Source organism: Lissotriton vulgaris, unplaced genomic scaffold, assembly GCF_964263255.1.
Source record: "Lissotriton vulgaris unplaced genomic scaffold, aLisVul1.2 SCAFFOLD_582, whole genome shotgun sequence".
Lineage (NCBI taxonomy): Eukaryota > Metazoa > Chordata > Amphibia > Caudata > Salamandridae > Lissotriton > Lissotriton vulgaris.
The window spans coordinates 668,336-683,940 of NW_028254378.1; the positions used below are offsets into that span (position 1 = coordinate 668,336).

A 15,605-nucleotide genomic window follows, 5' to 3' on the forward strand; every position below is an offset into this window, starting at 1 on the left:
ATGTCTACCATTATCTGCGCTAAATGTTACCATTCTGTGTCAACACTGCTCCAAAGGTCATCATCAAGTGCCTTGCAGTGGTTGCCACTTACTTATAGCATACACTTCTTCCCCTACCTAGAAAATTGTACAATCATGCACACAGGCAAGTGCCAGTGCTTAGCGCACACCTAGACTCCCTCCTTCACAACCTCGGGGTCACCATCAGTACCACAAAATCCAACCTTCTACCTGTGCAGACACAACACTTCCTAGGGGCAAAATTGAATTTGGTCACAGGCAAGAAGTACCCCAACCCACAAAGTGTTCTGGCCTGTTAGCAGCTTGTGCCTCTTTTTCACCCAAACCAACACTTCATAGTAAAGAGTTGTCTGTTGGGCATGAATGTCTCATGCATCACCATAGTAAACCAGGCCTGCTTCATATGTGCCTGCTGCAACAGTGCCTCTCAGTCCAATGGTCACAAGCAGAAGATCTAGTATTGGTAAAGGACAGTGTACATGGTTGTCTGCAGTTGTGGAATAGCACCAATCTGTTACAGGGCAGGCCTTTCTTAGATCCCATTCAGCAAGTCACTATTACAACAGATGCCTCTCAAACCAGCTCGGGGAAGCACTACTGCCATGCAACAGTCCAGGGTTTGTGGGGCTTTCGCCAATGGGGGCCCCAGAGCAACTATTTCGAGGTCCTAGCCTTAAACCTCAAACTCAAAGCCTTTCTTCCCCATATTCAGAGCAAAGTAGTCCTCATCAGAACAGAGGGCCCATGGTGCATAGATTACCTAGAGAAACTGCTGCATTCACGCCCTCTTGGTACAGAACACCTAGCTCTGAGCTCTCAGCCACCAACATCCACCTCATGGTGGAGAATCTTCCTGGAATGGTCAGGCCTGCAAGGTCAAAGGCCATGAGTAGGAACGCCACACACGAGACCTTCAATACTTTTTTAGGCAATCCTCAAATGGACCTATTTGCTCAAACTTTGCCTCCAGATAGCTGCAGGCAATGCATTATGGACTAACTTGTCAGGTATCTTTGGTTTTCTGCCTCTTCATCCTATGTGGTTTAGGAGATACAGCAAACATCTCGACTCTGGTCCTCTTGCTAACCCTCCCACCCCCAGCCATACACCCCATGTATTCTACGCTTCTAGAGGTCAAGCCACCCCAAGATGCTCCCAAACAGGGCAAGCCTCACCACAAGCCAATGTCAGATCAGTAATCCCAACCTAAAGTAGCTTAATCCAGAGGTTTGGCAGCTTGTGTTTTTCATAGGAGTGCATTGACAAGAGCAGGCTATGCAGCAATATGTAAGATAATGGTCCATTACTACAGTTTCAAACATCTGGATACCCTCTTAAACCAGCAGCCTAGGATACTATATCTAGATTCTCGAACATTAAGGGGCAGATTGACAAGAGAATGATGCTTCTGTAGAGATGCGTCAGTTTCCCTTTGCCAGCCTGCGATACCCTTGCGCCACCATGGTGCAAGGATTGACAGATGTGTCAGAAATTCTAACGCATTGCTGGAGTCATGCCGCAAGCACGATGCAACCCCAGCAATGCATGTTGAGGCCTATACTTTATGTACTGCGTCACTCCTTACGCCTGCTACAAGCAGGTGTAAGGTTTTGATGCAGTGGCGTCCTAGAAGTGGTGCAGCGAAATGTTGTAGACTTAGCTGCATCACTTTTACAAGGCTTTCCTGCATGCATTATACCCGATGCAGATATAATGCGACGCATTTCCCTGGATGCGGCACATTGTAAATTTGTCACATTGTTAACACCGCCGCGGTGTCACAAAAGTGACGAAACAGAGGCAAAAAAGTGTTGCAAGGGGCTTGCTAATCTGCCCCTAGAAGTCCGGCCTTAAGTACACTGCAATAAGTCTATACTGAACAGCCATACCTGCTTACAGGCAATATTCTTCCCTGTTCAGCATAACTACTGTTATGACCTTCATGGAAGGCCTCAAAAGGGTAATCTCCCTCTCAGGGTTCCCCCTTGTCCAGCGTGAAACCATGACAAAGTGCTCACCAGTATTCTGCAACCTCTCCTGGAAAGTAGCATTCTTTGTGGGTATAACCTCTTTTAGGAGCACTAGTGAATTCTGGGCCCTCACACTTCAAAAAACCTTCATTCAAGTTCACAAAGATAGGGTAGACTCAGACCTAACCCTAAGTCCCTGCATAAGGTGACTTCCCCTTTTCATCTCAACCAAACCATAGAGCTCCAAATCCTCTCCTTCAACCAGACTTGGTAGCTAAGAGAACCATACACACCGTAGATGTCAAAAGCAGTCTCATGTACTACATTGATAGTAACAAACCTTTTTGCAAATCTGATCAACGTCATTGCCTTTGCTAAACTACACAATGGTCACCCTATTTCCAAAGCCAGTATTGCCAGATGGATAGTCAGGTGTACCCAGACCTGCTATCACAAAGCTAAAAGAGCCCTTTCTGTCACACCCTGGGCGCACTCTTCTTGTAAGAAGGCAGGAACATGGCTTTCTTGGGAAATATTTCCCCTACCGGATATATCTGAAGCGGACACTTGGTCAACCACACACACCTTCACTAAACATTGTTGTGTGGACATAGTAGCCAGGCAACAGGCTATGAAAGGCCTGTCTGTCCTGTGCACCCTTTTTATGACATCTGTAACATTAACCACTTGCAGGGTGGTACTGATTTACAGTCAATGCAGGGTATATGTATCTACAGAAACACCTGCTGCAAACAGAAAATGTTATTTACCCGTTAAGCATCTGTTTGTAGCACTGTAAATTCACGTGTGCCCAGCTCCTCCCTGGAAGCAAGTGGCTTTGATCACAGTCCTGCTATCACTAAATATAGTTTTATGCAATCCATATGTGCATATTACTCACCCGTTGTGTGGAAAACCATCTAACATGGATTATGGTGCCCATGCACACTGCCAACTAATGGTGGCGTCACCTTGTGACTTAAAAGATTTCTTTGAAGAATAAATTGCAACCATCCAAACCCAGTACTAGATTGCAGGAATATGCAGAGCATGTGAATCTACATCACTATACACTACAACAGATGCTTACAGGCAAGTAACATTTTTACTTCCTTTATACTGTACCAGTACTGACGCTCAGTTCTGCCCAACAGTTGCTTTGCCACAAACTATGCCTGCCAACCAGAATAATTTGCCACCATTCATTTTCATTGTACCAACCACCGTTTTGGCCTCAACTGAACACACATAATGGTTGCATAGCTAAAGAAAGCCCTCTGAATGGCTTTGAAAAGCTAACCCCCATGAACCTTTGAGTAAGACTGGCCACATCATCTCCGCTCTAGATATGTTATTGCTGCCTGCAGTGGCAGCACATTTCTAATCTAGGGGCATAACTCTTTATACCTGTACCACTGTGGGAAGGCTGCCTAGCAGCTATCGTCAGTATAAAAATAAAAAGACGTTTACCGCTCATAGTTGTGCGCCCCCTCCCCCAAATCTGGCATATCTGTTGTGCATGACTCACAAGTCGATTGAGGGGTCGAAGGGCACATCTAATCCATTGTATAGGCACAGCACAAGATAGAGTTCTCCTTGGGGGTCAAGCTAGGCATGTCTGCCTTGGACAGCCCAGCTTCCATGTTCATCCAATCGGTCTTCCCTGCCATGCCAGTTCTTTGCTTGGCGCATATTTGCAAGGGACAAGCCTATCTTTTTCACATTCTTAGGATCAAGGCAGATATGCTTGAAGGTTTAATACTGAGACTCTGCAAAGCAACAAAGACTTCTCCATGGCAACTATTAAGAGCAGCAGCGCGTATAAAACGCCTCGAGGCATTTATTTCAGTCCATTATTAAACAAAAATATATAAAAAATAAGCTTCAGGAGAGTGACGGAACCACATAACCACTGTGTGCTTTGCGAGTGGGAATCTGTCCGATGCTACAAGGTAGTTCAGAGTCACAGCAAAGTCCTCCAGCTGCACAAGAGATGAAGGTGTTCAGATTCCTTGCTTACAAAGGCATTGGGAGTTCTCGCACCTCCTCCACGCACTCGTCAAATGCCTCTTGATAATCTTCGTGTGCTTTCACCAGTAACACGCATGTGGGGCGCTTGGACCCTGCAGCCATACCCAGATCCTGCAAGCAAGAAAAACTGTGTTACAATGGTAAATTAAAGTAGTGATAGTCGACATGGTGAAAAGGGGGCTGAGAAATCTGTGCACCCGTAGGCTGCACGAGTCACCAGGGGCTTCAGAGGTTATGCTGCCAGAGTGCTGGAAGTCATTATCTTAGTACTCGACGGGGCCAACTACACTTTATTTTAACAGTGGTGCTACACACAAACCCACCCAAAGAGTTTCAACATCACATCCTGGGTAGCGACTTTTAAGGAGCAAAATGTCAGACACAAGAAAATGGGTCAACACCAGACATCACTGGAAAAGAATTTACAGGATGTCATGCCACATCCTAAATTGTAGAGCGCACATATCTCAGGTGGCTGTAGCTTACCATACAAAGAGCACTACAATCTCAGCATAGGTTACTTCCGGTACTCGATTTGTGGGACAGTGACGACTCATACACAATCTCACAAGATTGTGGTTTGAATCCCAAGAGCTATGCACACTCGAACAAATTAACAAACTCCCTTTTCTGTACAGTACTTGTGATTTTACTTCCTTTGTCTCTAGCTGAAGGATCTGTGTCGTCAACGACCTACATCCCTTCCTTCAAGTGAAGGCAAATTTAATTTTCACTTGTGTGAACTACAGGGAAAAAAAAAAAGCTGATCAACAGTCCACGTCACATTCAAAAGTCACTTCCAGATGACTTTACATATAATAACCCAGAAAGTGACAAACCATACTTTACTTCTTTCTATGTGCAAATGTATCCAGCAATTCTATTGCTTGAGAAGTTGCCATCGAAAAACCCTCATCGCCCCTAGCTTAACATCTGAAGTAAGCTCCAGTAGGTCTTACAACAGACTTTTTAAATAAAGGTCTTATCTTCAGTAATTTGTATATATTTTTGATCAGCGGTATTATTTAATCAAAAGTACCCGCAAAAAATGGCACTCTAAATAGAGGCTGATCCTCCTTTTATAGACTCTGCGCTTCGCCAATAAAAAGAGGGTAAGCAACAAGTTAGAAGGCAGCAGAGGTGTACCTCGGTCGCCTGCCTTTAAAATACACAGGCCCCCCCGCCCTTCGTTTCCTGGGACCTGCTGACCCCAAAAACATTGTTTGTTGTTATAGTTGCTTTATATAGTTTAAAGGGCTTTACCTGTGCTTCAGTTACATTTAAGAAGTCATTTTTCAAAGGTGGTGCGGTTTCCTAAGTTGTCCAGAATCACAGGATGTGGAGGCAACGCAGAGAGTAAAACACTGATTTCTTAGTTGCAAAATCCGTCGCTTAACGCAACATCCTCTCTAAAATGTCACCCAACCACCCCCCTCCAGCCTCCATGATAAACACCCGTCCCCCAACAATCTCAGGCCTCTCATGGACCCCCTCTGCTCACCCTCATTGTGCTCCCATTCTCAAGTCACCAGTATACCTGCCACTCAGTTTGCCCCCCCCCCCCCGCTCCTTCTGCATCCCTGCACACACCTTAGGAATAGGGGCGGTCCTATACCAGAGCGCTGAGTTTTCAAAGCAGACACCCTGTTACAAGGTGCGCCGCTCCTGGGCACTCTGCCAGGTCACAGTAAAGTGACTTAGAGTCTCCAGCTATGGCCAAGCTGTATTGTTTGTGACAAGTACATTTTTTGCCTGCCGCAAAAATATCACAAATTTTGTGGAGTGGGGTCGCAAAGTTTTCCTTATTGCCATAAAATTTGCAATCCCAGGCTGCAAAATCCGAGGTGGGGTCTTCATTTACAAAGTACAAACCAGAAATGAGGCGCTTTATAGAGTTTATGAAGGAAGCCCCGGGTATTCAAACTTCTAAAAAGGAAGTTCATTTTAGGCTTCCTTTGAAAGTTGAAAACTGGAATCCACAATGAGGAACTGTAGGGGGCAATGAGAATAGAGTACCTTTGTGTACAGTCTTGAAAATAGAAACCAGAATCCATAACAAACCAGGAAGATACAAAATAGTAACCATTCAAAATGTTCTCAACTAAACACTAAGCCACTGTACAATGAAAGGAAGGGCAAAGTAGGAGACTGCGCCAATCTGCGTGGGGTGAGTAAGCAGGGGATGTGGCCGGCAGATAAATGTTCCATCACCAACAGACAAATTACTCTTTGATGCAACAGACTTTGTGCTTTGAATACAACTCTCCACATAAACCCAAACTGAATGTACCAACTCACCAGAAATATGAACACTAGCAATACTCACCAGTTTGGATGGTATATAGACATATGGAATACTACGGTCCTCGCACATCACTGGGAAGTGGCAGTAAACTTCAATGGGCTGAGTGTCACCAGCAAGGATCACAATCCTGAAATGAGCATGGGGGAATATTTAGTTTTTCCTCTATCCCAGACAACAATAAATGCTCTCCGAAAACGCACCCAGGAGGCAATGCGAACTGGAAGGCTTCGTGATCGCATTAAAGGTATGAAAAGCTATACAAGTCTGTCAATACTACAATATTGATGAGTTCAACATGCAGAGAACTACTGCGCTTCTTGTTCCACATAATGCACTGCTTGAAGTCAGGGCCATGCCAGTTTGAAAGCAAGGAGTGAATGCTATGCGTTTGAAATGCAGCCCTGTAGTGTCTTTACAGGCACTATTCATGCTTAGCCTCCCAGGCACTATTCATGCTTTGCCTCCCAAAGACAATGACGCAGTTACTCACCAACAACCCCCCCTGCCTTTTTTTTAAGCATTCCCAGATCCTTTAAACCTTTCAAAGACCAAAAAACACCCCCACACACTATGATGCTCTCTTGGGTAATACGCAGCATACTGAAAGGGTTAACGCACAGTACAGACATTAAAAGAAAAATAAAGGGAAACCACCTGTAGACACTAATCAACCTCCCTCTCACAGATACAGTGTACATATTCATTAACTCACTTTACCACCCACAGCAGTCTCTCATACTCCCAGCAAAGGCCCATATAAAGAACCAGCATCATATTCCATCTGTCTCGCTTGGTACAACACACTGCCCTCATAGCCGCTTGGTTATCAACAGCAGATGAAGTTATGTGGACCAACTATACAAGGTGCCATGTGTCTGTAGCAGTCTCATATAGTGGGGGCAGACTGCGCACAGATGGTCTTCAACTTGCCCATCATTTTGCTATGCGACTGACAAACAAGTTACTTCGCTTCAGTAATGCTTTTTCTGGTAGAGACCCCATCTAGCTGCAGACTCCTCACCTTAGAATATCCCCGGCCATCTAAGTGGATCGGTTCTACGTCATCTGCACCAGAAGAGAAGTGTGCACTACCTATATAAGCACCACCTCTGCATGCTGACAATAGGTACTTTTGCGACTTTCCACGCCAGGACAGCAAAGTCACAATGAGCATGGACCACTGGTTTGACAAACTAAGGTCCTGAAAAGGGTGTTAAGTACTACGTAATCAGTTTGCAGACTAGGTAGGATCGGTGAAGAATCTGTGGCTAGAGTCTCTACCAGATGAATAGTTACTTTCCAGGAAGTAGTGTTTAGTGAATGTGAGCAGCGTGGTCCACGCTGCTGCTTGATCGATTTCCAGGACCAGAACGATGTGCACTAACGCACTGGTCGCAGCCTTTGCTTTGGTGGAGTGAGCTCACAAGCCCTCGGATGTTGCTTTTTGACCAATGTGCAACAGACCTTAATGCAGAGAACAATCCATTGCAAGATGGTCTTTTTCTGCACTGCCTACAAACACATGAGAACTTGATTGTCCACCTGGAATCCTTTTGTGCGGTCAAAGTAGAACGACAATGCTCTTTTTGGGTCCAGGCAGTGCAATCTCTCCTCCTGTTTGGAGATGTGAGGTGGAGGAAAGAAGATAGGAAGGGTGAGGTTCCAGCCCACATGGAAGGGAGTCACAACCTTTGGAAGGAAGGAGGCACATGTCCAGCGAACCAGCTTGTCTGAATATAAGGTTGTATAAAAGGGGTGCGCAGAAAGTGCCTGCAATTCATTGACCCTCCAATGTTATGGCCAATAAAAAGCCTGTTTTTATTGTCAAGAGCCTAAGTGGGAATTGTATAGCGGCTCAAATGATGCACACATGAGGAGGTATGGTCCCACTAAGGAATAATGAACAGCAAAGAAGGAAACGTATGCTACAAGCCTTTAAGAAACTTTAGCCACAATAGGTGAGTTAAAGAGAGAAGGTTGGCCTAGCAACCCCAGAGTAGAACCCTGCTACACCAACACAAAGCAAACAATATAACCTCAGATAACAGTGCAGAAACAGTGGGAGGGCGCAATATTCTGGGTAAGATACCATGACACAAACTGGTACCAATAGCAGGTGTATACAATCTTGGTATAGGAACGCATGGCTGCCGGAACAGTTGACTCCAAGAGAAAGGTTGAAAACTGTCACTGCTCAATCTTCACACTTGAAAGTGGCGGGTGCACAGGTTTGGATGCAGAACCGTCCCCTGTTGAGACAGAAAATCCTCTCAAGAAGCAGCCTGACTGGAGGACCTATAGCCATGGTTAGCAGTTAGGGATACCAAACTCTATGTGCCCAATCTGGAGCCACAAGAATTATGTGGGCCAGATTGTTCCTGATATTTGAGACCTCTGGGCAGGAGTGGTATTGGCAGATAGGTATACAGGAGGCCAGAGCTTCACTTGAGAACAAGCACTGGCGTTGCCAATAGGTCTCGCAGTAGGAAAGTTGGAGCTATTACAATTGCAAATAACAATGCCTTTTATTTTTGTTTTCATTTTAAAAACATAAAGGGCTTTGTCATTTACAAAACCAATAGCTCCAACTTTCCTACTGCGAGACCTATTGTGCACTGTACAGTGTGGGTGAAAGTGGCACTGCGCGGGTGAGTGGCGTTGCGCGGGTGAGTGTGGGCTTGCGTGTCTGAAAGTGGTGCTGTGTGTGTGAAAGTGGCTTTGCGTGAGTGAGTGGCGTTGCGTGGGTGAGTGTGGTGTTGCGTGGATGATAGTGGGCTTGCGTGGGTGTGAGTGGCGTTGCGTGTCTGTAAGTGTTGCTGTGTGGGTGAAAGTGGCACAGAGCCTTTGATGTGGCCTGACGCAAGAGAAATGCTGCTGCTGATAATTAAATATAACTAGGGTTGAAGGCATGCGGTGGAGCTGATGGCCTATTTGTGGGGCGCACGTGCTTTCTGTGGATTGTGACAGTCTGGAGTGCTGACTCTGCCGGGTCGGGTGTTTCCTATTGTTTTTTTTTCCGCCTGCTGGCGCACAAAGAAGCCCAAACAGTAATAACATTTCACTTTGAATTACTGTCCCAGTCGAGATAAGCCCCGCTGCAGAGGATGTTTTCTGTAAGCCTTCCTCGCTTTTATTGGCGCGTTGTTGCCTGCCTGTACGTAGTTACGATCCACGGTACGCCTTACGTAACCCAACTATTCGAAGCCCTGACGTCACAGCAATGGCGAACCAACCCAGTGTGTTTACTGAGGGAACGCCACCAAGGCTCGTAAAGAAAAACACGTGACGGATCACTGCTTCTTAAAAGAATAGGCTCTGCCACACCTTCAGCTGAAGGCCATTTTTAGCGATGGACGTGATAGAAATAAGAAGATAATACCATGGTCTGAGAAACAAGGGAACTCCCAGACAGTTGAAATTGGAAAAAGTAGTTTTAAAGTAAAAAGAAACAAGTCAGGCCTGGGAGCGGACGGACATGTCGGCAACAACTGTTTACAAACGAACCACACACAGGACGTGTAGATTTACAACCACCACATCACGAAACCGAGGCCCTGCATCTGAGAAGGGCTGTCCGTACACAGTCAGGTCAGAGACAGGCTTCGGGAGTGTATTTTACAAGGCTTGTGATAAGTGGACGAGAAAGGCTGGTCACCATCAGAAACCATGCAAAGGTGTTTGCGGGGAGAGAGAGGAGAGGTGCTGGTGTGGGAGGGGGGAGGTGCTGGTGTGGGAGGAGTGCTGCTAGGGGAGGAGAAGCCTGATGCCGGATGGGGCGGGAGAGCCTGGGAATGCGAGAGGCTGGGCTTGCATGCAGATGTCCGTGAGGTGTGGGAGGAGTGCCTGATGCCGGATGGGGGCGGGAGAGCCTGGGAATGCGAGAGGCTGGGCTTGCATGCGATGCGCGTGCATGTACACGTGAACTGCAAGAAAACCGCGGGGCTGAAAGCCCTTGGTTTGACTTGTGTTTTGCCGACATGAATTCTCGCTCCGCTCGATGCGCTTGCGCGCATCGATAGGTCGAGAGACCTAAAAAGGGTCTCCAAGCAAGAATCCCCAACAGGCAAAACTGCAGAGATTGCAAATTCTCAGCACTGGCAAACAGATCTAACCAAGGCTCTCTCCAGTGCTGAAAGAGACCTTGCACTACCTCCGGATGGAGGAGACATTTGTAACCTGCTAGGCATCTTCGTGGAGTTAGTTTGCTTTCGCGTTCATAGAAACCAGTAGGTGTTGAACTAATGTCTTGATGTCCCGGCCATGCCCAGATTCCGCAGAGTTTGACAGATGCAGCAAAACTTCAGCTTTGGGCCCTACAAGCTGACTTAGTGCTACCACGACCGTCGCAAAGGGCTCCACGAAAGGTCCTGGCATCCTCTGAGCGAACAGGACTTAGAGCGTCACTGACTCAAATGTCATTAGGGGACGATGAGCATGAGGGAGCACTCCCTCAGCACCTTGGGATGGATGGCGTAGCAGCCCTCACAAGTCTTGGAGTTGTGGTCTCACTCCAAGTACCACAAATGCACCAAGTGTGTGGGGACATTTGCCTCCGACAGGCCATCTGGGTTTGAAAACAGACAGTTTCTTGGGTGACATGACCTCACACCAGGAGAAATTTCTTTTAAAAAGTTCAACAAAATGTCGGATCAAAAAGTGACTAAGTGGTAGCTCAGACCGGATCTGTGCTATCCAGGTCGGAAAGTAAAGAACGGACATCCGTGATTTGAGGTGGCACGAACAGCATGGATGCCGCTAAACTGAGCGCCACCTACTGGTGTGCACGGGTACTGCTAGAAAACCTTCTGCATCCAGTCTGACACCTAGGGATATTTTAAGGTAAGGCTTCAAGCCACAGATTATCAGATGCTGTAAGTAGTCGTATCACAAAATACTGTTCCTAGATGATCGCACAGCCTCCAGCATATTAATCGGGCAGGTTGCATTTTTCAACCGTCCACAAATGACTCAGAACGCAGGGATTGAGGCCTCTGAGGAATCCCAGTTCTCTATCCCTGCATTCGCAAATCCAGCATGTCTACATTTTTAAAGCAGCTTCTTTCCCTTAAAAAAAAGTGTGCTGCTGGGAAGACATGGGAGAAAGTGTGCAGTAATCCTTAGGACAACAGTCCATCTGCTCGCCTCGGACGACCCCAGATACTGCCCAAAAGGATTTCCAGAGAGAGATTACTGCAGAACGCTTACCACTCCAGCACAGGGATGGGGTTTCCCGCTTTATAATTTTTTTGGGGTTTTTACTAAAGGAATTTCCGATTACAAACTTTACTTTTTTTTGCAAGACTCATGTTTTACAACCGCAAAATCCTTTTCTATAACAGGCCCATCATTCCAGCTTTCCCACCCCATCCTCATGGTAGTAGCATTTCTACAATTCTCGGATGCACCATTTTGACCGTCCCACGCCCCTCAATATAGAACAAGAGCTCTTACACCACTCGATGGGGCATTCTTTCCTAATTATCTCAGATTGTTGACCGTGAACAAAATAATGTGGATTCAGCACCCTCTGCTAGTTTATAACATGCACAGAATGAGTTAATGCCCTAATTAGGTATGCCAAGAGCATATGGGCTTTAGCAGGGCCGCCATCTAGGCAACCTAGGATGAGACACTTCAGAAAGCGTTAACGAGTGCTACGGAATGTCCTCCTGGACATAAGGACGAACAGTATCGAACTTTGTTGTCTCCATCTTCCCACAACCAGATGTAAATGAAGTACAGTGTGCTTATTAGCTCCCAGCCCTTCTCCCCAACCTCATCTTCAACTGTAAACCGACAGATTACTCAATTAATGAAAAGCACCATGCAAAATCTGACTGCAGGTACTATCTGCCTCATCCCCTCTTCTTCCCACCAATAGTCATACCACCCCTTCGCACTTCAAGACTGACCTGTGCGTCACCCAACAACCACCTACTGACTGAGTTTCAGCTATGCGTGTCCATTTCTGTAATAGACAACCATTCTTCAGGTCGTCTGACTCCCGGTGCTTTGAAACTGGGAGTTAATAGTACATAAACGTGCTTTACAAGCATTTAACAAGACATGAAACAAGAGATAGCTACATGCTCACTACACCAACATAAAACAAGCTCTCCAATCTACTCGTAGAGGGCAGGAAACCGGATACTGGGGCGTGGGGAGGACTACCAGAGCAGAATCTGAAAGCCCCGCATTCAACATGGCGGGCACTTAATGCACAGTGGGAAGGGATGCTGGTCTTACAGCTGCGGAAGCTTGCTTCATTCACTATCGCACACTGGTAAGGGACTTGTTCTTTCAACTCTTTGGGTGACAGGGCTGTTTTACCTACAGAAGGGGTGAGGTAAAACATTAAAAAAATCTTACCCCTTCTCTCCTTTGTTGATAAATTTCTGCACCTCCTTGACTCCCCTTCTGATCTGCTTCTGTTTAGAAGCTAAAAGAGAAAAAATAAAGTTAGGTGCAGCAAAATCCTTCGCATCGACTTAGACACGCAGTAGGTGGTCTTCTAGCGTCCCTCACCCTCCCTCTGATTGGTTGCAATTAGTAGGATTTGAGCTGAATACCCTGCCCAAAGTCCGGGAAAAATCGTAAATAGGTATTTCACTCAGATGTCGTAAAGTTTAACTATGGGATGTAAACATAAAGACGCGTAAACACTATTTGGTTAATGATGCCACAGTTACTGTTCTCAGCTCCCCAATAAAATGAATACATTACATACTGGTCTTTAATTTGGTTTCACACGCCCCAGCTCCCCCTCCCAAAACCAAGGTTTATTTTTCCGTTAATCCGGCGCCCGTTGCTCCTTGTATGCAGACTCCATGCGCAAATTCCTTAACGCCGTTTCGTACTTGCATTCTTTTTATTTTAACTGGCTTGCCCACGGTCTTGCGTTTTGCCCTGTAGCGGAGCAGTGTTCTCCTCACCTTTCTTGACGAGCTTGTACACCCTTTTGCACAGTTTACGGGGCGCCAGGGGCTTCGCTATCGGATTCAGATGGACCACCAACTCGTAATAGTTTCTAGAGGGCGTCTCCGGAGCAGCCTCCTCCGCTCCGGCTTCCACCTTTACCTTCACCATGGCGCAAATAAGAGGCTGCCGAGAGCAAGGAACTGTGATAACGGATAGCAGCAATCACCACTGATCAGAATAGCACGTTTACATACCGGAAGAACAACTCAAGTTCGCTTCCGGGTCGTGAACGCCCACTGATCAGATATATAGAAAACACGCTCTATGTTATGTAGAAATAACGCCAACACTAGGACAACCCACATAGCGACATAACTGAGTTGCAGAATACAACGAACAAACGGTAGTCATAAAAGATCTAGCAATCCTTGTTGAAAATAGAAATATGCAAATACAATCAATACAACAATTTTATAAAGGGTGCGCTCAGACCGTCAGATCTGAAGAACCCGAGAGGTCAGGAGTCTGAGAGAGTGTCCAACTGAGATTTAATTTAGAGCACGGAGGGTGGCTAAAAGCAGACAAGCCAAGAGACCCGATTCAGGCGGGAGAATCCCGATTTTAAGCCAAAAGTGGCTTTCTTTTAACTATCTCCCGCCTGAAATTGCATCTTGTTCAATAGAATCCAATGGGGAAATTACATTCTCCCTATTTCTATTTTACAATCTCCCACTCCCCTGTCCTAAAATGTTGGCATGGCTGTGAAAGGGATGTACATTTGGATGACCACAAAACATGCCATTCACCCTGGGAGTCTGGACACGGAACTGTCATTTGAAAAACCACTTCTTATAGGTGGAAAAGATGTTTATTTAACCATATAAGGCGTAGAGTACAGGACCCCCAACAGTGCTTCTTCTAGCCGCCCAGCTACCACTTCCTGTTCACATTATAACATTCTCCAATTCTTTGCCCTAAATTCTAAATTTAAAGAGGCTTTGCTTTATACACATCCTCCCCAATAACAAGAAATTGTACAGTTTTACTTGTATGTATACATTCTATTAGTATTTGACTTAAACATAACAACTAATTCAGGGTAAATTCTGTGTATTGAATAGTCCTTCAACCACAAAGGTCTTTCCTTTCTCTTTGTGGATATAATATATATTTTTTTCCTCCTCAAATTAAGTGCTGCAAATCTGACACTAGCACCCTTAACACAATATCCCCTCCCTTCATGCTGCGATCATGCACCAATCTCCTCACATTCCATTTCTCCCCACCTTCCAGCACCAGAGACCTACCCCCTACTTTTTTATTTTTTCCAGAAAATTTAGATTCACCTTTTCTCACATTACTACCCAAATTTACTCGCACCCAATCACCCACACCAAATATGCACAGTTAGAAATTTATCATTTTGCATTTGCTAATAAATACTCTGCTTAGTAGCTCTTCCACTCTCATTTACCTGTTCAGCATCATATCTAGTCTTCATCTCTTTCCTTACCCAGCAAGGATAAGTCACTGTTGTAGGCTCCCTGTCACGTAAAAGCATAAATGGTGACTCATTAGTAACTGAATGGGGTGTGGGTCTATAATTACACAACATGTTTTTTTCCCAGTCCAAATTACTTCTAGTAGCCAACTGCAAGCACTCCACCAATATTTTGTTGAATCTCTTGACTAAACCACTTAGCCTTGGATGATACAACGCTGTCCTGTAACGTTGTATATTGTAAAATCCAAAATCCAAAAACTGAGGACAATTGTCGGTAAGTATCTCATGAGGAATTCCTTCTCTTGCAAATACAACCTTACAAAAACGTACTAAATTGTCCGTTTTGATTTCCTTTGCAATTCAAACCTCAGGCCACTTGAAATAATAGTCACTCGTGGTCAAAGCAAATTTCACATTAAATCCAAAATAGTTGAAAGGGTCGCATATTTCCATTTCCAGTTTCTGCCATGTACTATCTGGATATTTTGTTGAAACAATCAGAAACTTCCTAATTACACAAGATTTGTCACTGATAGCACTTGTTTTGCAATTCCTCACATATCTTTCTATATCCCAATCCATGATCGGCCACCAAAAGTTCATACCTGCCTGACATTTCATAGCTGGCATGCCACCATGTCCTTCCTGCAGTAATTCAATCAGTTTCCCATGAATTGACTCTGGTATCACTAATCCCTCTCCTCTTTACAAAAGTTCATGTACTACTGACAATTCGGACCAAATCAATTACATTTTCCAAGTAAATCATCTTTAACACATTCCATTCTCCACCCAACTGCCACATTTTGTTTTACTTCAATAAGCTTTCATGACAATCCAAAGCAATTTGCCACTT

General features: G+C 45.3%; 1 protein-coding gene across 1 annotated transcript; it reads right to left on the reverse strand.

Moving 5' to 3' along the window:
* Nucleotides 1–3,816: 3,816 nt before the first annotated feature.
* NHP2 (NHP2 ribonucleoprotein) lies at nucleotides 3,817–13,593 on the reverse strand. The gene is made up of 4 exons (XM_086951652.1): nucleotides 13,260–13,593; nucleotides 12,697–12,766; nucleotides 6,349–6,454; nucleotides 3,817–4,133 (listed from the first exon to the last, which is right to left on the reverse strand). Exons 1-4 carry the CDS (start codon nucleotides 13,411–13,413, stop codon nucleotides 4,008–4,010), a joined length of 456 nt encoding a protein of 151 aa, XP_086807778.1. The 5' UTR covers nucleotides 13,414–13,593; the 3' UTR covers nucleotides 3,817–4,007.
* Between the last annotated feature and the right edge of the window lie 2,012 nt (nucleotides 13,594–15,605).